Source organism: Strix uralensis, chromosome 2, assembly GCF_047716275.1.
Source record: "Strix uralensis isolate ZFMK-TIS-50842 chromosome 2, bStrUra1, whole genome shotgun sequence".
NCBI lineage: Eukaryota > Metazoa > Chordata > Aves > Strigiformes > Strigidae > Strix > Strix uralensis.
This window is the reverse complement of record NC_133973.1, coordinates 64,626,662-64,653,191: the sequence shown is the minus strand read 5'-3', so window position 1 is coordinate 64,653,191 and position 26,530 is coordinate 64,626,662. Positions and strand designations below refer to the sequence as shown.

Here is a 26,530-nt window from a genome sequence, read left to right as displayed (position 1 = left end):
GTGCTGATAAACCGGTTTTTAGGTGTACACATTTTTTTTTTAGACAATCACTGTAAACAATGTGTCTGGTAAGGACAGCATTAACTCAGCTTCAATCCAGCTTGCTTTTGTTTTTTTCCTTACCCCTTGCAACTGATTCCTGTCTCTCTTTGGGAGGGAGTCAACAGGAAGCATGGCATCTCAGGGCAGGATGTGTGACAGTGTTAAGCTTCCTGGTGAAGCTCCATTCTTTGTACTATCATAGCCATAAGCATCAGTGCCGTTAAGTATCCTTACTTACTGATCCTGTGTATCACTATAAGTGACTGCCTCTTTCTTAATACGATAGCAGTTAGATTAGGTGCATCATGTACAATGCTTTGCATGGTTAAAGAAATTTTGCAAACTTATGTTAAATGTGGTTTAATTATTAAAAAAAGAGAATATGCTAAAGAGTTGGGATTTTTTAAATGGAAGACAGAAAAAGAGTGGATTATGGTTTTATTTTGGTTGAAAAAGAATCATCATAAAAACCAAGCCAACAGTTTCATGTTGCAAGCTCCAATATAGAGGAATGCTGACAATGCTGATTTTTAGCCATAAGAAAAGGTGATCAAATATATTTATTGATAAGTGAAATATTCTAGAGTCAGGACACAGTCATGCTTGCTAATGCAATCTCAGGCCTGCGTTACAATACATTCTCTAATGAATGACATAATAACATGCTTTCCACCCATCAATATCACTTCATCATTCAGCCTAAAGGTCAGATGACAGAATGGCTCAAGATTTACTTTTATCATCCTTGTTCAAGGAGTGAACTCCCACTTCCCAGTTACTTAGATTCCCGCCTCCTTTATTATTCCGCCTTGCCTCATTCAGCAGGCAGCATCTGGAGAATACATTCCTCATTTTCTGCATGAGTTGCAGGGTGGGCAGCGGCCAAAACAGGGCTTCCACATGAACAAGGAACAATGTTTATTTGATGTGCAGAGAGCATTTTATTTTCCTAAGAACTTTACCTAAGAGATGACAGCCGGTTGATCGTGAAGCCTGTGGGAGCTAGAAGTAGCTTTGCATTTGCCAGCCTTTGCCCCTGGGCTTGTCAGGCGGTTGTACAAGCCCTGCAATTCAAAGAATTATAAGGAATGTTTTCTTGCAACACTTTTTGTTTAGCATAGCCAAGCCTAGAGTGAAGGTTTCTGGCAGACTCTATGCGTAGAAAGTTACAGCACATATAATCACTTTTTTAAAAAACTCCTAATTACTACATTTAGAGACATTTAGACATGAGAATAGATGGACTCGATCTGCATAGTGCAAAAAAAAAACTACCTGAGTGAGGCTGTTTGGGTGTTTGATAAAAAAATTCTGTTGCTGGAAGCAGCAAAACAAATCAGGGGATTGACTAGTTTGACTTTTGGGCATCTACTTATAAATCCATTTCAAGATAAATTTTAAAAGCCCCCCCCCAAACATGGGTCTCTAAAGAAGCTTGTGCTATGGCAGTTGGGGTGTTCGAGAGAGAACATTCAGTACCTACTATTTTTAATGATATGATGGGTAACTGTTTCATGCCTGAGAAATAAATGCCTTTTCTATACCTCAGGGGAAGAATTGTGCAATCCTGAATGATTTTCCATGCCTCGGCTAGTCTTTAAACCCTTGGTTCCAACTGTACAAGAAGCTGGAGCTCCAGGAAGCCACACTCCCATCCCAACCACATGCCTTATAAGGAACTTTTCTTTGCTATTGCTGTTTACCAAGCCACCTCAGAGAGCTGAAGCCAATGCTTTGGCGTGCCACAGGACGGCCCTGTCCGTGCCTGCAGGTGTGTGTTTCCATCTGAACATCAATATGTAGATAAAACTGATCCGCTGATCCTATAAAGCGACTGATCTTTTTATTACTTTGTGATTATGTAGTAAACCAAAGCAAAACAGAGAAAGTGCAGAGCTCTGCACTATCTGTTTCTTAGCTGGAAACTATGCTTACAAACATATACAGCCCAAATACTGCAAATACAAACCTGGGTTTCTGGCTATCTGACATCAACGTGAGTTTTTTAATATCGAGGTTTATGATGCACATCTTTTCGTATATTTTATTACACTGGAATAAGTTTTAGTTAGGCTCCTCCAGGAGCATGGCAATTCCCCGCAGCGTATATTGTTCCTCTGACTTACACAAAGGACACATGGCTGCTCTTAGTATAAATATCGTCAATGGCTTAGACTAAATTAAGAATTAACAAGACCGGAAGACTCGGATCCACTATATACAGATTCTGTGACTCGTGTATTTTTGGCTCCCGAAGAAATGAATGCACGTCGTTGTTGTGCCGTCTGTTGACAATGAACTTATTCCGGTTTATGCTCCCTCACAGTGGTCCCGTGTCGAAGCCTTCACCTACCCCCTTTGCCGCCCTCGGGTGGCTTTTCCTCCTCCCTCCCTTTCTGCTCGGGGCGCAGGCCCGGCGGCAGCGGGTGGGGTGCGGCCATGCCGTAGCAACCGGGCGGTCTCCAAGACAACAGCGTCTCAGGGAGGGCGGCGGCGGCGGGGCCGCAGGCAGGCTCGGGGTGTGACGCCGACCGTAGCCCTTCACCCCAGAGGTCTCGGCTTCCCTTCCGTGCCCGTTTCCGTGCGGTGTATCCGGGGACACGGTCGGTTACCTCAGGTGGCGGCTGTGAGGGTGGCTGCGAGGGCACAGCGCGGCTATCGCTTGCCAACGCTGGTGAGTGACATGGCTGTGCCTCACCCTGGGTGGCCCCGGGGGCCAGTCTGGCCTTGTCCCGCGCTCCCGCTCTTCCTCAGGCCCAGCTGTGGTTTTGCTGTGACAGCCTCTGCCCAGTTTCCACAGCAGGCAGATGCCGGTCTCAGCCCTCCGCACACCTTTCATCAGGGGTTTGGCGCTTCGGGTGGCGTGGGGCTGCTTCTGGGGCTGCGATGGGTGTGGGCTTTCCCGAGGCGTTCCCGTGTGTGAGGGACAGCCTGGTCGTATGCCCTTGGCAAACACTGCCTGCCACATGTGTTAAAACCCAAAGCGTGTGGTGGGTGAAGGTTTTAGCAACTGTTTGCTCTGGCTGGAGTGGAAGGGTAAAGGCGCCCAGATGAACTCTCGTTCACCTTTTGAAAATAACCTGTTTTGATTCAGACTTTGGGCTGAAGGTTATCCTGGCTGAACTCGCCTTACCAAGACTTGAGGTAAACTCACTGTTTCCGTTGGAAGTCGCTTTGTCTCCTTTCAAATGCTCCTTCTCAGACGGTGCCAGCATTTCGTGTCCAGGTGCTGGAGGCTAATGCGAGGGAAAACCTGTCACCACACCCCTGGGCATCTGGCACCTGGGATTTGTTCTCTGATGCAGGCTGCTGCTTGAAATGTGTCTCAGCTATTACCGTGAGAGCGCTGCGGCACTATTTCTTCAGCCTGAGAGAGAAATGGCACAAGTCTGGTGGCTCGCTATGGGCTTTCGCTATGGGCGTTGTCTGCCATGGCTCCCTATGGCAAGGGTTTCATTTTACTGCACTGACACCAAGTCCAGGTTAGTCAGGGGTTGTGCTACAGGGGGGCATCTTCTGCACAATGCCTGGAGTGTTAGGGTGCAGAACAGAGTCCTGGTTTTTTGGAGTCCTCCCTGCTGTTCACACTGTTCATGTCTCCGCATGAGCAGGACAAAGACTGGAATGGCTTATATATTTCCATATGGATAATTAAACCCATAAAAGAGGAATAAATAGCATGTTCAGTTCTGCAATGAAGAAAGAGGGATGAGGCTAAGTCTTTGGATTATTATTTTATTCCCTTTTTGCTTTTCCCATAGGAAAAAATGCTTGATGACAATAGCTAGCAGTTGGCCTGCTAGTGATTCATGAATATCCCTCATTCATTCATCTTATTTATTAAAAGAACCAAGTAAATGGTGAAACACCATGTCTCAAAGGAATACACTCAGCCAATATATTCTACCTTGCTTTGTCTGGCATTTTGTTTTCTATTTATATGTTGTGTCTTATTCACAGTTGAGCCTTATACCACATACAGGTACATGTATACGCATATAATTCTTTTTCTTTGTGAATCATCTTGTAGTCTTATAGGCAAAGTTATGAATCTCTTCACAAAATTTTGTCTCAGATACTCCCAGGTTTAGTCATAAACTGGATTATAGCAAAGGTAAGGTATAATGCAAAGCAATAATAGAATATAATACAACTGGCTGACAGCAGGCCAAAACATCACACTCATTTTTCTAGCATATCTGTGTCAAAACTTCCACACTGGCTCTTTTTGTGATAATTTAGAGGGAAGGATGGGAAGCCATATTACCAATTTCCCACTTTCCCATTTCTGAGTATGAGACTCCCTGTCGAATCTGACTTCAGCCTTTCTTGACATGGGGAGTAGCTATCCTTTTTCATTTATAATATTATTTTCCTTGAGGAAAATCTTGATCTCGACCTTCTGCAGTTTATTATTGTCTGGGCCTGTGAGGCTGGTCTCCAGTTTATATTGACCTGTGCATGGCAATATTTTAATTTTTTTTAAAACATAATAATTCCTCAGGATTTTAAGAAGAAAGCGAAGAGGACCTGCCAATCAAGAGATCTATCATGACTGGCAAGCCGTGTAAGAGACTTTCCTGGAGTGACTGTGAGTATTTCAGGACTATTTTTTGCATAGATTCCATGTTTTCCTGGATAACTTCCAGGTTCATTTGCAGCACTGTGTTGTGCATGCTGCTAGCTGTGTACAAGCCATTCTGAAGCTGTGCCACTCTCACCTGTGCTGTATATGGGGTGCTGTGCTGGCCCTTCTGCATTTTCAGAGAAGGAAACTGGGAATGACTCTTTGAGTGACTATAAACGGTGCCTGACTGTGAACAAAGCTCAAAGAGCTGCAAACCTTCACCTGTCTCTCTCTAGAGTTAACATCTGTCACTGCTGCTTCTGTACTGAGTGGAGGAGGAGAGCTGGTAAAATGCCAACCTCTACAGGCGTGCCAGCCCAGCCCCCTGCTCATAGGGCTGATGGCTGTGAAAGAGCTGGTGACAGTCTGCATCATATAGAAGCCTACTGACACTAAAAGATTATTTCTGAAGATATAGTCTCATTTCCTTTATGTATTATTAACTGAGGAACAGTCTATCTAATGAACCTTTGTAACTAGGTCAGTTATTGTAGTATTTGATCTTAGCAGAGAGATCTGACCAGTTTGATCCATGCGGTACATTTACAGCCAGCTTACAGTAGATGGGCAGTGGAGGACTGGGATACTCCAGATAATGTTGATGCTGGGGAAAATGGACAGAAATTTCAAAAGTTCACAGAAAGTAAACTTAGATACAGCAAAGATATTTAATCAACTAGAGCTAGCTTAGCTCATGCAGAGTATTTTGGGAATGAGCAGGAAATACCGAAGTCCTCCTAGAACCTCTGTGCCGAGGAACAGAGGCATTACTGTTGTCATCGCTTCCATTTCTGCCTCAGCCACTCTAGGCTCTGGGCTGTCTCTGCTGCCAGTTGGAAGTGGAGCTAACCCAGCCAACTATACATTGGTGCTGAGATATGTTTGTTGCTCTGTAGAACTTAAAATGAAACTGGACCTTCCTGTCCATGATTTCCTGTGCATGCACATGATCCATCACAGCCTGGAGCAGATACTGCCAGAACATCATTTACACTTGAGGTGAATGATGTGAGGAGAGGCAGTGTCACCAGCCTTGCAATAGGATCTGCTGCTGGTGCTGTTATTGCTTGTGGTAGGAGTTCAACATACAGTTGTTAAGAAATCCTTTTCTATTGCATAATGCTTCTAATGTGTATGTAGCGATGGTCTGACAATCTTTGAATGCCTATTATGAGTTCTGATTCCCAAGACTTAGGAAAGGTGACTTAGGAGCTGGAAGAATTACCATTTGGCAAATTTGACTTAGATTCAGGGCTTGGATTTCACCATAAAAGACACATTTTCTTTGGTAAGTTGAAGGTAAATGTACATGGATGAATAAAAAGACATAACAACAAGTAGATGGGTAGGACTGAGAGCAGCTTTCCAGATTAAGAACATTGTTCACTATAACAAAAGAAAATGAGATGAGCAATATGTGTACAGAGTACCATGGAATTACAGGTAAAGGAGACAATTCAATTGAATCATTTGGTTAAAATATAAATGTGTGTCCCTCATTTCTCTTTACAACAGATGCCTTTGATTCAAAGCACAGACAAGATCCTGAAGATTCCCACAAGGTCCACAAGAAGAAATTAAAAGAGAAGGAAAGGAGACTGTCAGTGAGTCAGTGGGACACGGATGTACAACCCCTCATTTCATCTTCTAAATGGCTTCAACTTCACGGGCTCAAAAGAAACAAGTTGTCCCTATCCCAGATTTTGTCACAGATTGGATTCCAGCACAGGAAAGGTACAAAATAAATCAATAATAATAAACCCCCTGACTTTGAATAGTCTCTAGGGTCACACTCATTTTGGACCCCAGTGTACACAGCGGAGATTTTCACGTTGTCTGTTGTCTTATGATAATGGAAGAAGGGGAAGCTATATCCACAGTTGCTGACATTGCCAGTTCAGAGAAGTGAGGAACCCCATCTCCTTTTGATCTGAGAAGGGCTTTTCTTACTCAACTGTACCATTGTTTTACCCTAGGCTCCAGTTCAAATCCTCTCCAATTTAGCTAGGACTAGCAAATAACTCATGCTGCTGAAGCTGTTAGTCGTTTTCCTGCAAATAACACACCATAAGATCTCCGTCCATTTTAAGATGGCAAATGTAATGTATGCCATGCCATAATCTGTGATCTACTAGTTGACCATCAGGGCTAGCTAACCTGTTTGGGAATAGTATATTATTTCCAGGGATCCAGCGTTAAGGAAGCCGTTAAATTTGATTAGAATTCAGGCTGCTTTTCGTGCAAAGTCAGGCTATAGAAAAATGTTCCTTTGCAGTTATCTGACAGCTGGAGGGGAAGAGTTTGCTAATAATTATTAATCACTGCCATAATAGCGCTTTGCAGAGCATGGTAAGATATTCTTTTCTTTGAACAGCTTGCCGCCTGAGAAGTAGGAATTGTAATGTATTGCAATTGTTCTTGGTTGCATAATTTAAGATTTTGGCTGGCTTGTGTCCATGGGGGATTCAAAGATCAACGGTGCAGATCCTGAAATCCTGTATGCTGTAGATGAAGAAGAAGCAGTTAAGCAGGGTTAATGTTGTTACAGTGTAATTTTAGGAGCAGAATGTACTAGCTTAGCAGGGCAGCATGCTGTACAGAATAGCTGCTTTGTGACGTTAAATATTCCCACCCCTAGTGTTTTCCTATCAGTGGAGATCCTGTAGAAGATTTCTAGCTACTGAAAGAGCAGAGTGCAACCTTTTCCTGAGTTGCACCCACTTCTGCACCCATTTAGTTGTGTAAGAGAACAGCATTATCTGTACCAGATTTTGTATTTTGTTTGATGGACAAATATTTGCAAGTCCTGTTGTGAGGTAAATGGATAATACAGAAGTTTAATTGCCTAAACCTTTCATTTACTAAAGTCCCATGTAGCTTTTTGGACTATAAATAATTGAATGTGGGTTTTTTCCCCAGTTCGGACTAAACTGGCAGGGAGTAGCAAGAGCAGGGCTGCTTCATGGCAGGTAAATGAGCCAGGAGCCAAACAGGTCCGCAGCCCGGGCAGTGCCCTCACTGACCAGGATGCAGTTCTGCAGCATCTAAGCACCACAGGGTGCTGCTAACAGTGTCCACAGACAGTCCCAGACAGGGTGAGGTGATGAACCATGTCTAGGGTCCAGCCAGGGAGTGCAGCCAGGAGCAGCAGGAGATGGAGCCAGAGACGAGGCCACAACAGAGATCTTAGAGCCACATCCAAGAGACAGAACTGGAGACATGGCTATGATATAGGGCTGGGAGGTCTATCCAGGAGAGAGCTCCACTAACAGAACTTGAGACAGGTACACCTACAACACAGCTAAAGCAAAGACTGGGTGCCCAGGCCTGAGGGCCCTGTGAGTGGAAACCCCAGGTGAGGCTGATCAGTGTCATCAAGGCCTGTTGGTGCCCTCAGGGCCCCATCATAGACATAGCCAGAAAAATTGTAAAACAAAAACATAATTAGAATTTCTCTCAAATTTCTTAACGTCAGGAGTTCAATACGGATGCATGTGCCTTATACACGGATGGTATGCACATCAACCTGAAAAATATCTGTTTGAAGTAATCCTTATGATTAGCAACTTGATCTTTTGTAACCTTCACTGTAGATTATGTGACCACCTTGGGGAAACTTGTGGCTTCTCGGTATGCAGATGGTCTGTTTCCTCAATACAAGAGAGCACAAGATGGCAGTGTGTATAATGTAAGTGTGACTGACTTGTGCTAACTTCCCTGTGCACTTAGAAGTTATTATCACTATAGCAGAATGATGTGACTAAAATGTCTTCCTATGGCATGAAATACTTACATTCTTTGTGAGAACTTTATCTTTTGATTTTTTTTTTCTGTTTTGTCAAACTGTTAATTATAACAATCAGTGGTAGAGAAGCTAGATATCTTTTTTCCTTGCAAAGTCTTATGCTCTTGCCTTGGTGCAGCATTGCAGTAAATCTTCACAGACAAGCCTGCAGTTTCTAAGCAACATTTACCCTGTGTTGAAAGAGGAAACTCTTAAAAAGAAGATGCTCAGGCGAGTTAAAAAAAATAAAATCATAGTCAATAAAACAAATGGGGATACTGAAATAAGAAGACATAATGCGCTGTCGTTGCTGATGCAAAGCGCTGCTTTGCTTAGTGCCAGCAGGTCACAAAAGGCTCAGCCTACTCTATAGAGACAGCTAGCTGGATCTCTGCCCAGGCTCATGTTCTAAGGAATGTCTTAGCAACAGCTGCTGGCAGCCCCATTGTTAAGAGGATGGATTCAGATTGAAGAGATACGCATGTGAGCGAGGAGGGGAGAGAGTTAATTCATAAAGGGTTTTACAAAAGCAAATGGCTCATCATTTTTTCTGATAATTAGAGTAATTTCTGAGGCACAAGGCTTAAAAATGGGGAAAGAACCTTTTCAGGGAGCCTTTTCCTCTCATTTTTTCCCATTAATTCCTTATGAAATATCTACATAATGTCTTTTAATCTTAGGATATGTTGCAAGCAGTAGGAAAGACATTTCTAGTAGCACTAAGGTAGCAATGCCACTATACAATATCTGGTGAGATCTCATTTAGGATATTGTGTACAATACTGTGTACAGTTACCACAGGTTGAGAGGAAGCTATTCAGACCAGAAGAGGTACTGGGAAGAGCTAGTAAGATGAACTGCAATGCAGTGCTGATCTTATAAGAGGGCTTGGTTGATGTTGTCATATGTAAGTAAGAAGACTGACAAAGGGTAGCATTATTGCCCCAAATGCCTACAGAAAGGCGAATTACAGGGATAGGGAAAAGCTATAGTTTTCTATGCTAAAAGGCATGCTAGTCCAAGAATAAATGGGTATGAGCTGCCATGAATAAATTTAGGCTAGACAGTCAGAAGTTTTCCAGCCCTCAGGGAGATGGAAATCTGGACTGGCCAACTACAAGTGAAGGGGTGGTGCAAGAAAACTGCTTTATTTTAAGATGGAGTTTGATCGGTGTAGTGCAGTTAGCTTCTTTGTATGAGTCTGGCTGTCATAAGAGGAAACTGGATTTTCTAAGTGCTCCTTCCCAGGCCTACATTCCTTTGGCAGACAGCCTGAGACTCTGTATCTGGGAGGCACATTACAGGGCCCTAGCTGACATTAAAGAACAGAGAAAAATACAAATGAGAGGAAGAAGTGTGCAGATTGATACACAAAATATCTTCTTCCCAAGAAATGTTCTTGTTTTAAAACATTTGTATCTCCAAGGTTTTGTATTTAGTCCCGGAAAGGTAGTTGGAGGTAGAAGGTAGCTGGTAAATTAGCTGACATGGGTCAGAGATATTGGGGGAATGTCTTTATACTGGAACCTGTGGTGATTTTTTAAACTCACAGATTGTTTTGCGTGGTGCACGTGTATACATATATTCATAGGGAGGGTCTGCTGGTTTTAATTTTAATACTGAATCTAGGTTTTTCTTATTTTACTGATATGGCATGGGAATTTTCAGTTGTTGATTGCAGTTGTCTGAACCTAATTTGCCTAAGCACCTACCCACAAATAGTTAATCTGTACTTCTGGGCATTGTTAGTGAAATAATGGTACAAACAGGAAACATTTTACATTTTCCTTTCAAATGCTAAAGGCAAGGTGGAGATTGAAGTGCCCCAGAACCAAATCATAAGCTCCCTTTTATGGCTGTACAAAATTTTAAGAGCCAGTCAAAATTCTAGTCTAAGAGGGTACAAAGTTTCTGTGTCCTTGTTTGTTCACCCATCTGCTCTGCAGCCCTTTCTACATCTTAGCCTGTGTTCAGCTCATTCTAATTGCTCCAGTCTTGAGGCAGACAAGTCAGACAACCCACTGGCACTGTCCCATGCTCATATAAAAAGATTATGAAAAGCAATTAGGACAAAATGCAGTGTCTTTTCTTTATAGCTTAGATGCATTTGTCAAGTATTTGCTCTTGAAATAGTGGAAGAAAAATGGGTTGTTTTCACTCCTACCTTGGCTGGCATATCTGGCACTTGCAAACCAGCTATTGCAGCTGTGCTAAGCTTGGGGCTGCATTTGTATTATTTGTTTTGATGTTCAATTTCTTTCTCTCCCTTATTTAAATAAAGCTGACAGCCAAAAAAGAACTGATTCTTCATTTTGTGGATTGTCTAATGGGAGCTATTGAGCTATATAAGCAGCGAATGGAATGGTTAACCAGTGAGAGCCGGCAGATATTTGGAGTGATTCAAGAACGGTGCATTGTAATTGTTTTGGATTTTGGCACGGCAGCTCCAACTGAATTTGATCTATGTCGGGATGCACTTTCTATGGTACTTGTGGAACAGGTGACCCAAGTTGCCAAATTCAACCTCATTCGGTAAGCAGAAAGAATCAATCATAGAATGGTTTGGGTTGGAAGGGACCTTTAAAGCTCATCTAGTCCAGTCCCCCAGCAATAAGCAGGGACATCCTCAGCTAGATCAGGCTGCTCAAAGCTCCAGACTGACCTTGAATGTTTCCAGGGATGGGGCATCCACAGCCTCTCTGGGCAACCTGTCCCAGTGTTTCACCACCCTCATTGTAAAAAATATCTTCCTTATATCTAGTCTGAATCTACCTTCTTTTAGTTTAAAAACATTACTCCTTGTCCTATCACCACAGGCCCTACTGAAAAGTCTGTCCCCATCTTTCTTATAAGCCCCCTTTAAGTACTGAAAGGCCAGATTAAGGTCTCCCCAGAGCCTTCTCTTCTTTAGGCTGAACAAAGAAGTCCATGTCTGCCCATTGCTGGAGAATAAAAAGGAGTCACATATCACATAGACATGTGTTTGGATAATACGCTTTCTGTAGTGAAAATTGTCCTGATTTGTGTCATGGTAATATCTGTAGATTTTCCACCAAGTTTCACCCACAGTCATGCTGAGCTTGCTACTTCCATTTAACAGACCATTGTTACCCTGAAGAACAGAGAAAGAATAACAGAACCTAAATACTGATATATGCCTTCTACAAATGTAGCACAGAAAAACAGAAAGATAAGGGGGACTTTGCAATAGTGGGAATGATCTTCAGGCATCTAAGTAGTACAGAGTGAGACAGCGAGGTCCCATCTGACTGCCTAGGCACTCTTGTGTCTTTAGTCATTACAGGTTTCTGCCTTACAGCTAAAGGTTCACTCCCCCAAGTGCCATAGACACAGGCATAGTCATTTGTATTTCTATAGATTTCCATGGTCACAGAAATCAGTAGCAGAAGTAGGAAACAATACTATATTTCCATAACAAAAGACAACTGCTTGTTCCCTACCATGAGTAAACGCATTTGAGTTTAGTTACAAATAGAAGAATAGAAGCAGCTAATTCAAATTTATATATCTCTGCACAGATTCTCATATATGCATAAAGGTTTGAATGTGTAAGCTTGAGTTTGGACAGATGAGTGGAATTTTGTGACTGTGAAAAAAATGATGCACAAATTAAGTCATATAATTTTAGAATTGGTTTCCACAATGATAACTTGCAACTACACTGTGATTCTTAAAGTTGCTTTACCGCAGCTTTGTCCTACAGATTTGATTTTGGTGCCCTATCTTAATTCTCTAGCTTGTGATGCAATTGAGATTTGAAAAGAAGAAGATAACTTCCGTAGCTTTTGAGAAGCACATAAAACATTTTCTTTAAAAATGATCTGCAAAGCCAAGTCAAAATTGAGGCATAATAATTGTGTTCATCTATTTGTTTGTTTGCACAGGAGGGATACAAAAGACAATATATCCTATAAATTATAACTTTAAAATAATCTTGATAAACATACTTGTCTTTTAGATTTGCAGGAAACTCTTCAAAATAGTACTTGATGGAATGTCACAGATACTGGAACCAGTTGGGTTTTTATATGCTTTCTGTTTTTTCATGTACAAATGCACAGGCATATATGCGCATATACTTTGTACTGCCATTAAGACTAAGGGCTTTGATCAATTACAATATCAAAAAGCTTAGCATCACAAGTTTTATTTTGATGGGTAGATAAAGATGAGCCCTACTACAAAAAAAGCATGGTGGTTAAAATGATCTGACACAAAGGTCATGCAGCAAGTTGTGGAAAGAGACCTGTGGAAGCCAGCTTTTTTTTTTTTTAATACAAATATTTTAAAAACCTGACTGTGTTTTTATGTTAAATGGAGATATGAATTAGGAACTGGTTTTAAAGTACTTTAGCTCTCTTGACCCTACTTTGGAAACAGATGTCTCAAAAAAAATTCTTATAAAAATGACAATATTTTTCTAAGGGTTTTATTTTTTCTCGACTTCTTTTATTGAAATCTAGATTTAGTATGGTTTATTGTAATTATTACTTAAGAATGGAATATAACAATAGCAGAGCTCCACTCTTTTGCTCTGACAGCATTATTCTCAGTATTTCGAATTTACAGTTGATGTCATTTTCAGGGCTGCTCAGAATCTTATGAAGTGGCAACAGAAATCTACTCCTGTGTCTGAGCATACTGTAAAGTCTGCCGTTACGTGGCTCTGGAAGCTGGACCATATGACAGCTGCCAGCCATATCAACTCTGCTGAAGCCCTGCTGGAAGCCATGAGTGATGAGGCGGTAAGCTCATACATCTTTTCAGAAGCCTCAAGTAAATCCAAAAATATTCAGTGCCAGACTGGCTACTGTGATTTGCCCTGATGAATATTGCACAGATAAATATTAATGATGGCATTTGGAAAGTTTTTTTTTTTCCTCCAAGAGTAGCTGCATACTATGTTTACTGATGGCCTGTTTATGTAAATGTACTGTATTTTGAATGCAGAAACTTGTTTATTTTCTTTTCTAGAGTGCACAGAATAAATAACATATTCAGTCATTAAGGGAAAGAGAAAACATCTTCCCTTCCACTTGGCCATATATATTTTTCAGGGCTTCAAGTTTATGAGAAAATTGCTAGTATCAACATTATTGGAGACAGGAGAACCATTCTTATTTTGTTATGTATCCAAAGTGCTCATGAAAAATTATATTTAAAATCCAAAATAGTAGGTACAGAGATTTATTTAAGCGTTAACTCATGGTAGGGGTATGCAAATCCTTTTTCATCATATGGGTTATAGCTAGAATTTCTTCCAGGACAAAAAGACAAAGCATGCACAGGTATTGCTAAATTCTGTCTGTTTCTAAAAGTACCATATTACTTTATTCATTATATATAGCAGAGTCACAAGACTTAAATCATGTATACCATCTTTTGAACTAGTCACTTAAAACTTGTGTTGTTAAAGAGATATTTTATGAAATTTGCTTGCAAAGTACATTGCTTCAGTTCCCTAGCACCCAAATTTAATGGAAAATTGGGCCTACTGTGTGTGGACTAGAATCATTGGTTTTCACTGCCATTAAGATCCATCCCTGTGCACAGATCCAATCCTAACTCCTTTGAAAATCTCATTCTGAGACCTTGATTGAAGAAGGTAAATTTGGCTTGAGTTTCCTTCCTTCTGGTTCCCTGTGCTGGTGGATTCTCATCCAAATAAACCTTGATGTTTGGAAACTGATATTAAAAAAGAACTGAGAGAGGAACAAATTGTGCAACAGTGAGATTTTTTATGACTGCTTTTTTAAATGCCTCCTTCATAAATTTTATTAACACTTTCAACTTGCAGTGTATTACTGATTTTGTGGTGGGAAACAAAAAAGATTGTATTTAGATTTCAGTATTGTCTGGATGAAAAAAAATGCTTGCTGGACCTGGTGGGTCTGTCTATGAAGAAACAGAAATTAAAATCTGTCCAACAGTGAGATATCTATTATTTTTTTCTGGACATTGGTGGGCTAATGGGTAATCTGGGGGAGTCAGTTGTGGGAGGTGCTCAACATAAAACAAACTTCAATTACTCCTAAATACAGTCATTGTCATTCCTAACTGACAGTTCACTTGAGTGCAAACTTCACTGTACTGCAGGTTGGGGGAGACCCCGTTCAGTCCTAGGCAAAAGCTGCATGCTCACTGAACAGTCGTAAATGACTCAATCCTCAGAACTGGCTTTATCAACAGACGTTGCTCCAAAACAATAGTTCTTTTTTTCCCTAGACTTGGCTCTTCCTGTCGTTCCTTTAGCTGAGTTTTTCTTCCCATGTGTGGTGACTCCCTAGATTTCCTTTCCTCATGACCGGTCAGTCCCAAGCTCAAGATCACTCTCTGTAAGGTTGCAATCCTTTGAGCTCTACCTGCCACAGATGCATCCGCAGTGTTTAACTTGCGGTTCTGTACAGGTGCTGCTCTGCGAAGTGTGGGTCACTCATCCAAAACACACCACCCCACCAAGGTAAAGACTGTGAGGAACTGTTCATGTTGTCGTCCTTCCTGTTATTTTATGAAGTTTGTTTGCTTGTTTAGATGGCTGCATAAATTATAATTTTCAAAATATGAAGGACTAAATGGAAAGGTTTTAACCCTTCCCCACTAATCTGTAAGGAACATTTCCTTTGTGGCGTGGTATTGCTGGGTTTGTAGTTAAGTAGAGTTAATTATCTGTGGTTAGCAATTTTTATTTATTTTCTTGTGAGGAGTTGGTTCTGCATCAGCAATACCCAAGAAATGTCTGCATTTTGAAAGCTGCAGAGGCAGGCAGTAAATAAATCCGTTGCAGGAAGTGTGAAAATTGATATCCTATTGAACATCAAGTTTATGAATTATTGGCAGTCTTAGGAGAAAGGGCGAGAAGATGGGAATCTGAGGGAACACCTGGGAAAGTGTTTGTGCAATATGCATGCATTCCCCCAGGGCAGGAGCCTCTTCAGCAAAAGGAATAGGAACAAGGTGTTGTCCAAGGACTGGGTCTCAGCTGGGCGAGCTGTGTGCATGCTCGGATAGCTTTTTAGCTGGATGAAACAGAAAGGGAACCTTGTAAAACTGAACTAAAGCACAAATAGGTGCAAGAGTTTTTTCATTTTGCTTCTCTGCACCTTTTTCTAAAGCTAGTAAGTATTTTGTTAATCTTGCACTTTAATCAAACACATTTATTCTTCTCTTTAACCTTAATATTTGTCTAGCATTAACAGTGATGTCAGGACACGTGGCTGACCACAGACCTGCTTGCTCCCAAGAAAGTGTGGTCTATAACCATGGGCCCTGCCTCCCACAGTGGAGTGTCTTGCCCCCTCTACAAGATCCAAGGGAAGCCCAAGGTGGCAAGGTGCTGCTGCTGGTCTAGCCTGAGATTGGGTTGCTGCTTGGGAGCAATGCTTTCTAGTGTTAGCTCAAGATGTCTTCCAGGATTAGTCCAAGTATTTGTGGCAAAAGATAGAGGAGGGAGAGAGCTTGAAATCCAGAAGTCCATGTCAGTTTGTATCAACATGCTTATGATGTGGGAGAGCACAGGGATCCTACAGCCTGGAAGCTTTGAGTCCAAACTTGACAAAAGATGTTCATGTGCCAGTCTGTTGACTCAGGGAGCTGAAATATAAATCAGCATCGAAGGCAGTAGTGGAAATGCATGAACACACTTACAGGTGATACTGAATTTGCTTTACTACTGCATGAAATTATGTGGGTGCAGTGCCATCCCGGACTCAAATAGTTGTCTTCTCTTTTGTGGTGCATGTCCTGAGATTCCTAGTCATATTCAAGTGTATTTTCTCAGTTAAACAACTATTTATCAGATATTTATCAGTTGGTATATAACACGCCATAAGACTGATAGGTTCGACTTACTGTCTTGAACATCATCATGGGATAGCTGTTGTTACATTTGTTTTTAATGATGGTGAAAATTCAAGAAGCATACTTACCATGAGGATTGTTAGCATGAATAAGTGCAGGTAGCATCAAATCCCTCGTGTTGTCATACTCAAACAATGACTAAAGGACATTTCTTCAGCTTCTTTCTCTTCTTGCAATAACATTTTCAGAATGTAAGTGTGTGTGGTCATAATAAACCTGTCAAGCTCCCTCTGCCTTGGGAAGTATTAAAAATATGAATTATCTGTAAATACCAGCAGTAACTCAAAGAATGATGCAACTTTCCTACCCTTAAAATACATGCTGCCAGTAAAAGCATGTCTGGTGTAAAAGTTCCTACTGATTTTCAGCCCTGGCAAGGCACCAACATAGCATCTCTCTTCATAAAAGTGGAATGTGGCACAGAGCCTTATCCTTACTAATACAGTTGTCCTTCCTTACACCTCTCTTTGGTTTCAGTTAACTTCTGTGAAAAGGGGCTTGCATTGAGCAGAATCAGACCCAGGGGCTGTGGGCCAGGCTCTCTTCTCACTTCAGGAAATTTTGTGTGGACTTTGTTTGAATTACTAGCATAAATAAGAGGGAGAACCAAAGATCTGAAAATCTTATAGCCCAAGTAATGCATCAGTTCTATCAAATTTTCCTACTAGTACTCATCATGGGAAAGTGCTTGAATAAGTACCAAGCATCTATGTAAAACAATGTCTTCCAATTCCCAATTTTTTTCTGTTTAATGACAGGTTGAAGCCGTTTATTACTTTGCTGTGGGTGATGTTCCAGTGGACACAAAGCAGCTACTCCTTGAGAAGGTTTCTGATGGCCCCTGTCCAGTCAACACTGTATCTTTCAATGCTAGGGAAGATGAAACTATTATTTTTCTGAAAGACTTGAGCCGCTTGGCCTCTGGCAGGTATGACAAAGAAGCAGCACAGTAATGATTTCAGTACTTGTAAAGTGCTTTGCTGCTAGGAATGGTATCAGAAAGTATCTGAATATAATCCCTGTTTTACTCATGAGGAAAATGAGGCAAAGAGTTCAGTAAGCAATCGGGGGAAACTGGGGAAATAGTATAAGAGATATGATTAAAATGCAGGACTTACTTGAACAGACCAGCTTCTCCACATATGTGCTCACTGGCTTGCAGAAAAGCTGTTCCTTTTTTATATCCTTTTGTCTGTCATCTGCTCCTCTTCTGAAGTCTGAAAAATTGTTCAGGGGAAAGGATCACAACATAAACTGAAACAAGTTTTTATTGTATTGCTTTGTACTCTGGTAATATCCACAGGCACCAGCAAAGGATCTAGAGTTTTGTGGGATCAAGTGCCATACAGACATGTACTGAAAAGATAATGCCTGTCCTAAATGGGCAGTTCTTGGAACAACAGAAAATTGATGTGGTGTTATCCATCAGGCATGGTTGTGTGGAAATGCAGTTCTGTACCATGGTCCCTAGCATCTATTTGGTATGGTTGGTGGAAGTGGATATATTCCACATGTCTTGTTGGCTACTTTATCCTGGGAATCAGCCATGTGGTGAGAATCAGCCTTCACTAGAGAGGGGTAATAAAACTTTAATCTTGATTCTGATATCAAAATAAGGAAAACAAATGAACAAACACAAAACCCCACAATACCAAATTCATGCTGAACAGCATGAGGGCAGTAGGAGTCAGTAGGTGTTTGTCTGCTTAACAGAAGTCACCGTGCAGTTACAGAGCTGTGAAATGGCTGCTAGCTCTTTCTGTTTCACTGTTGTTTGTGCAAGAGTGGGAAGACCTCCAGCAGTAGAAACCTCTCAAATGACAGCAGAGCAATTGGTAAGATGGCAGCTGCTTAGCTATTTTATAGCCATCTGTGTTTAGAAGAAGCTTTTAAGAGGTGGAGTGTCTGCCAAAAAACAAGTCTGTGGGAGAGTGTTATGTTCGCTCTGGTCTGATGTGTGTCTAAAATGACTGTGGTCATTTGGAACTGTGGTACCTCCATTGATACCAGGTACATTGCCGGTCACCATTCTTCATTTTCTTTTGGAAGTGTTTTTACCTCTTTTAAAAAGGGAAAGTGAATATTTCTTGTATGGTAGATAAAGAGGGAAGAAGGGTTGTGGCAGGGAGATGAGAGGAATCATTTTGTTTTATATGATTCCCGCAATCTTCTTTTTACATGAGTCTAGCTTTGGTGCAGGGATTTATTGGGCCAATTAATATCTTGTAGATGGGTATTTGCCCAATAACTGTCTATAAGTTTAAGTTAGCTTTCCCACAGGAATGGCCAAGTTCATGGGCTTTTCATGGCTTGAGCCTGTTTCTAGTGCAGTTCTGGTTTAGAAATGCATCTTTTTCCTGCCCTGAGAGCTTTTCTGTTTTGACAAGGAGGGTAAATGAAGTCTGCTTGACTTCCTGATTTGTATGTTGATAATGAAATAAGTGTTCCTGTTGGGCTTTCAACTGGGAGGATAATCTGATAAAAAGGTGTTAGTGTCATCTTGGACATCTCAAATGACATGCTGGCTCAGCATGTTAAAAGCATTAATTAAAAATAGATTTCCAGGAGATTGAAAAGGAAGGTGCCTCAGAATAAATGATACCAAAATGAAAAGATGTTCTTCATGAGAGGATTATGAATGTACATAAATGAATATAAAAGGTTTGATAATATTTATAGTGTTGTTGTAGTTGAATGTTTAGATGTCTTGAATGGATACGCAAATAATTCCGAAGTTGTACACCACTATGATCTTGCATGTGTGACATAAATCTTGTTAAAATTATGAAAGTATTTATGTAGTTTGTGTACTGGTGAAAACTCATTTTGTATTACAGATTCCATGCTTTTGCTGAGAAGAGTGACTATAAAGGTGCTACTGGACCTGCACTAAAATGTGAAGAAGATGGAAGAAGTCTAATTGCCCCAAATTCCAGAAAAGTGAAAGGGCGAATGCCACTAGGTAGACAATATAAAACCCAAGATGATACTGATTTGCTCAGTGAGGTTTCAGAATAGAAATGTAATATAGGAACTTGCTAAGTGTAAAATCAAAAGAAGCCTTTTGTAGGCATGGGTGGGGTGAGGACAGGACTGGCCAAATGGAAGTTCTATGGGTGGGAAGGAGGGGGCAAGGAAGAGAGAGAAATGAAGAGAGTAGAGGATGTGCATGTGAGAATGAAAGATAAGTGAAAAAAGGGAGAAGAAGAACATTTATTTAGGGAGATGAAGAACAGTACTGATGTGCTTATGCCAGTGACCTTATGGAAATGTGTAGAGAAATGGCAGAAAGGAAGAGGAATAGTGTGGAAGAACATCTGATACAATAGTGTATCGGGTCTGGCTGAGCCAGAATTGGTTTTCCCCTGTAGCAGCCCTCATGGTGCTGTGTTTTATGCTGGGAGCTGGCAGGGTGTTGATAGCACACTGGTGTTGTGGCTACTGCTGAGTAGTGCTTACACAGCACCAAGGCTCTTTCTGACATTTCCCCCCCACAGTGGGATGGGGTGGGCAAGATCTTGGGAGGGGACACAACCAGGACAGCTGACCCGAACTGACCAAAGGGATATTCCATACCATATGATGTCTGCTCAGTATAAAGCTGGGAGAAAGGAGGAAGGGGTGGGGTCACCCTTGGTCCTCCGAGGCAACCACTACGCGTATTGGAGCCCTGCTTCCTGAGAAGGCCCGACAGCGCCTGTTAATGGGAAGTAGAGAATAAATCTGTTTTCTTTTTTTTGCTTCCGCGCGTGGACCTTTGCTTCGCTTTGCTTATATTAAAACTGCTGTTGTTTTACCCACAAGGGTTGTTTTGTTTTCCTATCTTATTTTCTTTCCCTTCTTTGCCCTATTGAAAAAAAAAGGGGAAAGGGGGGGAAGTGATAGAGCGACTTGGTGGGTACCTGGCATTTAGCCAAGGTCAAACCACCACAAATAGCCACATCAATACAGGCCAAGTTCATATGTAATATAAGGGGAGTAAATCCACATGAGGTTGATTTGTGTCTTTCAAGATCTGAATTTGTCATAAAGATGGGCAACAAGTGTGGTAAAATAACCATAGAGAAGAAGGTGCAAAGAAGGGGGGAAGAATTGGTGGGAAAAAACCCAGGAGGAAACAACAGAAAGAAACAGTTTTACTGGGAAGTGGAGCTGGGCAGAAAACTCTCAGTGTTTATTATTGGTCACAGTGCTACTTCCTCTGGGTAAGTCAGCCTTACTGTTAAGTGGGACTGGACTGTGGTTTAAACCAGGTTGGGAGGAGACCGGCTTGTGGTGTGAAGTGAGGCTGTATATGTCAATTCTGATATCTTTATCATCAGGACATTAAATTAAAAAATGCTTTCTTTTAAATATCAGGAGGCATAAGACCTCTTTATTCTAATGGCTCACATCTCCATTATGCTGGGGGGCATTAGTGCTGCCCCAGAGGTAGGACGGTGTTACCCTTTTCTTTTTTCTAGGGAATGTATGGCATAAGGTGGATTTAGTGAGTCACCTAAGGTCATTTGTCAGTCTTGGAGTAACTGACCCATATTTCCTGGGTTGTAGTCTAGTTCCTTGTGTACTAATTTATCCTTTGCGAGGACCAGGATTATAAGAGTACGAGAGAACCATAGTGTGGGGCCAGAAATAAAAGAGTGAGGTGTCACTTGTTTTTTTTGCTTAGTGAAAGGATACTCAAGCCTCACCCACACAGGGTTTAGGAACCAACAGCAGAGTATGCTTCAAAACTCGTATCTCTCATTTCATACTAATTTGGAGCAGTGTAATGATCGCCTTCAGTCTGCTACCAGTGCTTCCTTGCTGGACCCCATTTGGGGGCATATGTGGGGGGAGCTGGCTTCCTCTTCCCCCAGGCAGTCAGCCTCTTTCAATAGATGGGCCTAGAGCTCCTGTATGACTGAAATTACTTCCTCACCACTGTTTCTAAAGCTGAAAGCTGAATAGCTTTAATCACTCAAAAGGACAGTAATCCCCTTGAAGTGCATTGTCTGTTGTGTCTTATTGCTATTATAGAGCAAAATTTACACATTAAAAAGGAACACAATTAGCTTTCTGCATTTGCTGGGTATTATAAGCACAGTTGTGACATCACTGGCAGCCAATCGGAGCATTTCAGTTGTATGCAGAATATAAAGTCCTTTCAGAAAAGAAAACACATTGGAGACATTATTCTGGTCTGTGTCTGATGTCTCTTGTTTCAGAGACTCCTTCACGGGTGTAGTAGGCAATAATAACAAAAGTGTCGATTACTCACTAATGGGCTCTGAAACTGGTTCTTGGATGTATGGCGTAAACTGTACAAGGAAATAAATAGAGAATGAACCAGAGATTTAATCTTCCAAATGTGGTGTTTCTTGAAAATAAGGGGAGGCACAGGAATATTTTGATTATGTTTCTTTTTTCACCACAAACACAACAGCTGGAAACTGAAACTCATCATTATGTTTTATGGACTGGAAAAGATGTTTTAAGTGCATCTGATAGTTTTCTGAGTATCCACTGTATAACAGCATTTTGCAAATACAGGATATCTTCATGTTCATTCTTTTTCATCTGCTTAACCAAAACAAGTCGGAAATGAACTATTTAAAACTTTAGATAAGAGCTCCATTCTCCCCTGTTTTGCATCTTGAGCAGTCATTTAGAAAGCAAGCGTGAGAAACTGCCAAATTTTAATTTTTTTTACACTCATTTTGAGTGGGTGCTCAAGATCAAGACAGGTGTAAGCCAGTAAAGAATTAAGGTCCTTACGTTGGCAGACTCAGATTTACTTAAGACAGAGAAATGCTTTTACCTAAAGCCCAATTTCACCAATGTGGTGATACCTCCTCATCCAGCACTGATTTTCCTGTTACTGCTTCTGCCTACATTCTCTGTGTAGTGTCTTCATCTGCAAAAAGCTGCAGAATTAAGCAAACCCATTATGTAGCTAAAATTATAAGTGGAAAGGAGGTGAAATTTAAGTTGGAACTTGAAGACCTAGAGGGCAAGAGATGGTTGAAGCTGTGGAGAAGAAGGTTCTTGTTGAAAAGGGGCACAGTTGTGTCATCTGCTTGGAGTGACAGGGAGATAGGTGCTAAACAGGGCTTGAAAAGCAATGGTGTTTTGAACTAGATCCTGAAATGAATAGTGGGACCTCATTGACTGAAATAGAAACAACAGTAAGTCTCTGCTCAGTGTTTTTCTGTGTGGGGGAATAGATGAGCTGCTATGTGTAAAGAAAAAGCAAATGGACTGAAATCAGGATTTGGGTGATATGACAAATCCAAATCGGGACGTCTCTGACCTCCTTGTGAACAGCGTAAGGCTGTATTCTTAGGTGTGCTTGATTTTCTACGTTTACCTGATGGTCACGGGGAAAATTTCAGGTTGCTGTGTGTAAAATGGGAAGTATAAGAGCGCCAGCCTCCTGTATGACATTGAAGTCAATGAACTCTGCACTGTTTATGTACACAGACATGGGAGAGACCAAACCCTCCGGGAGCCAGGATAATGACTTAAGAGTAACTATTTTGCCTACAAGCTGTAGCAAAGATTGTTGCCTCTGCTTTTTCCTTGCAAGTTCTTTGTCTAGTCTTAGCAGCTTAACCTTGGCCTGGCAAATCTCTGCTGATGTGTAGAGAGTGATGCAGATAGCCTCTCTGCGATACCACATGGGATACAAAGTTCATTTGCTTTGTCCATTTGCCCAGTGGGAAAGGGGCAGGATCGGGGCTGCAGTGAGTTACGGTGCTGCTTGACCTGGCAGGTACACAGGTTAAGCTGCGTACTCCCCTCCTGTGCTCCTTTGTACCTCCATTCTTTCCCCCCTAAGTGGGGATTTTAAAAATTAATGCTTGAGGGAATATTGCTATGTTCTGCTGCCACGTAGAGGCTGAGGAAGGGACCAGAAGTGAAAAAATGAAATTGCCCATCTTGCCTTGCTGGTAAATGAAGTTTTAAATCGACCTTATTCCATTATATTTGGATTTGCTTGCTTACAGGGTCTAAGTCAGATAATCAGAGAAGTAAGAAATGCTTCTGTTTTCCATAAGCTGCTTTTGCATTGGTATCTGCTTGATGTTTCAGAAATATTGTAGATTTTGCAGGCTTTTTTTTTTTTTTTGTAAGGGCTTTTTTTCTCAGCAGGTTTTGTATCTTGAGTATGAAATCAAATGGTACAGTGACTTGTCAAACTGGATGAGTTTGTCTGTTGGGAGGTAGGTGTGGAAAAGCTGCTTCTTTTAAGATTGTCTGACAGTTTTAAATAACTGGGAAATGGAAATGAGGGCAGTTGTGAGTTTCCGTGTACATGTGCAACTGTGTTTGTGTTTTCGTTCAGACCTACCATCCTGCTTCTCAATTTGCTGGTGTCAGCAAAATGCTTCTGCCCCTCACTGCAGGCTCTCCCCACACCCTTCTTCATCCTCATCCTCTTTTTCAGTGCCTTCCTCCTCCAGATCAGAAATGCCATTTAACCAAGGGCAGGGCACGTCTGAAATGTTACCCAGCGTGGGGTGCTCTGCAGGGCTGTGATGGCCGTGGCAAGAACTAAAACAAGCTGGGGGAAAGCAGCAAGGCTTAAAGCTGGTTCTCTCATGCTTGTCTCTTGTGGCCACCCTCTTGCTGTTGCTGTTTTTGAATCGGAACCGGGGGGTCCCCAGGGATATCTGGCTGTTAAACTGCCAGCCAAGTTGTTGTTGTTGGTGGTGTGCTTCACAGCATAGGGGACAGGGAGGCCCCTTTCCCTTTGGGGATAAAGTGATTTTTTTTAAGATGAGATCTTTCCTGGGATGCAGGTGCCTGAAGATGGGCAAGAGCCAGTGGGCCTGGAGCGGTTGGGGACTGCATCCCCCAGGGGGTGACTTTCAGCTGCTTTTTGGTTGGTGGCTCCCAAAAATGGTGAGGTGTGAGCAAAGGGAATTTAAACCAAAGAGAGGTTAGTTTTTTCTTGGTCATTTTTCACTGATGCTCTTTGCCAGGCCACAGGTTGAGAACCACACCTGGAAGATACTATGCATTGTCTGTGTATGTATATTTTGAGTTTGGGGGCTCAGTTTTGGAAGGCACAGCCTCTCCTTCCCACTCCTCCTTAGCTGGAGAGGAAAAGAGACCGAGGTGGAGGTGTACCTCCCATGTAGAGTGAGAAAGCTGCTACGGTTGTCGCTGCTTGCAACCTGCTCTTCTAGTTGAATCCAGGAAAGACTGTTGCCAGATTGTCATGGTTTAACCTCAGCCAGCAACTAAGCCCCTCCCAGCCACCTGCTTACTCTCGCCGGTGGAATGGGGAGGACAATCGGAAGGTGAAAGTTAGAAAACTCATGGGTTGAGATAAAGACAGTTTAATAAGTAAAGCAAAAGCTGCACACTCAAGCAAAGCAAAATAAGGAATTCATTCACTGCTTCCCAGACAGACAGGTGCTCAGCCATCTCCAGGAAGGCAAGACTCCATCATGTGTAACGGTGACTTGGGCATACAAGATACCATAACTCCGAATGTTCCCCCCTTCCAGTTTGCTGTTTGCAGTTTTCTAAGCAACTTGACCTTCACAATGTGCAGTTGTTGATGCCTGCATTTGTCCTGTATAATGTGTCATCAAGCATACTTGCTCTGAAAGTGCATGCAGTTTTACTTTGCTGTGCTGCACCATAAATAAGGAAAAAATACCTTTTTGTGTAATACCAATTCAATACATGTATTTTACTGGGCACAGTAACAATAAACCTGTAAATCTGATGAGTCCATAGAATCAATTTCAGGGGAAATGAAGCAACACAATGTTATCATCAATATTGTTTTAAAGATAGTTGAAATATGGATACTTCTTTCAATATTTTCAAACATAGTGTTAAAAATGTTCATAAAATTAAATCTGGATCCCAGTATTATCTGGGGATAGCTTATGGAGGATATCAAGATTTACCTGGAGACAGCTCCGCTGGAATTGCATTCTTAACAGTCTTAAACTTAGAAATATGTGCACGTGTGGTGTGAATGCATGTGTTTTGTGGTTTTGAGAGTGACAGGTGTATTCAATGACTGACTATTCATCAGAAAACTTCTAGCTCACTGCTTGCTGGAATTTTGCCAATGCTCAAATTTTGTGTGTTTTGCATTTGTGGGGAGAGGTTGTTTATAAAATAAAAGTTGACTTTCTGAAGTATTTGAACAGAATACTTTTCTTAAACTTAAAATGTTAATGACAAAAGACTGAGTTTTGTTTTCTTGGGATTTTTTGGGGGTTTTTTGTTTGTTTGTTTGTTTGTTTTTGTTATGGAATGATTTACTTTACTAAAGCTTTTTGAGATTTAGGAAACGTTGATCTTTGTCCTAACGGTTGAAACAGATGTTTTTGAAATGCAGGAAGGTCCCAGGAGATGGCAGTGTACAATAACACATTTCAAAATATTTCTTGGAAACTCAAAGCATTTCACAATTAAAACTGAGTTGTTATTTTCTAAAACATTCATATTATTATTTCAGGGAAATTTATCAAAGAACAAAATGATCAGTTTGGTTTGTTTACTGATAGCCTACTTCAGTAGACATTGTGTATCTTCTATACAGTGAATCACCGCTGTATATTAACTGAACCACTAGGTGATAAGATATAGGTTGCCTTATTCAGCATCTTTATGTGCAATTCACTAATAGATTGTAGTCTGTAATAGGTTGTAGTCTGCATTTGTGGTTAGGAGAACTCACAATTACTTTCTTTTATATTTTTACTGTAATACTGCACACTGTTTTTCTTCATTGTCTTATATTGCAGTTTTAAACTCTGAGACTAACCTAATTTAATGTATTTTTTAGTAGTGTTCATACTGCTTAGGTATACATGGTGCCTCAATTTTAATAACTGTACTCTACTAAATAAATGCATATTTCATTTTTTAAAAAATCAAGACAAACATACCTATTGAGACAATACAAACCTCGTATCAGCTCCAGCTTTGGATTTTTTCAGTTATTTGGGAATATAGGCTGATAGTAAAACTTTTTTTTTTTTTTTTAGCATTTATTTATGACTGTTGAGGATTGTTAGGATGAAAATAAACTTATCTTAGCAAAATTTCATCACATGCTTTTCAGGAAAAGAAGATTTCATTTTAAATAAAAGTATTTATGTACTTCAGGGAATTGAAAGAGTCGAAAATATATTCTCTTTAAAGTTTCAAAGTTGGGTCTAGTATTTGGAGCCAGCTTTACAATG

At 41.1% G+C, this 26,530-nt stretch overlaps 1 protein-coding gene across 1 annotated transcript in view; it reads left to right on the top strand.

Annotated features, from left to right (window-relative positions):
- Positions 1 to 4,411: 4,411 nt before the first annotated feature.
- VWA3B (von Willebrand factor A domain containing 3B) overlaps positions 4,412 to 26,530 on the top strand; it is a 67,114-nt gene continuing 44,995 nt past the window's right edge. Inside the window, 7 exon segments of the mRNA XM_074860955.1 lie at positions 4,412 to 4,633; positions 6,185 to 6,403; positions 8,263 to 8,357; positions 10,735 to 10,985; positions 13,060 to 13,219; positions 17,090 to 17,259; positions 19,169 to 19,293. Coding sequence (XP_074717056.1) covers positions 4,594 to 4,633; positions 6,185 to 6,403; positions 8,263 to 8,357; positions 10,735 to 10,985; positions 13,060 to 13,219; positions 17,090 to 17,259; positions 19,169 to 19,293 — 1,060 coding nt within the window. The 5' untranslated portion in view covers positions 4,412 to 4,593.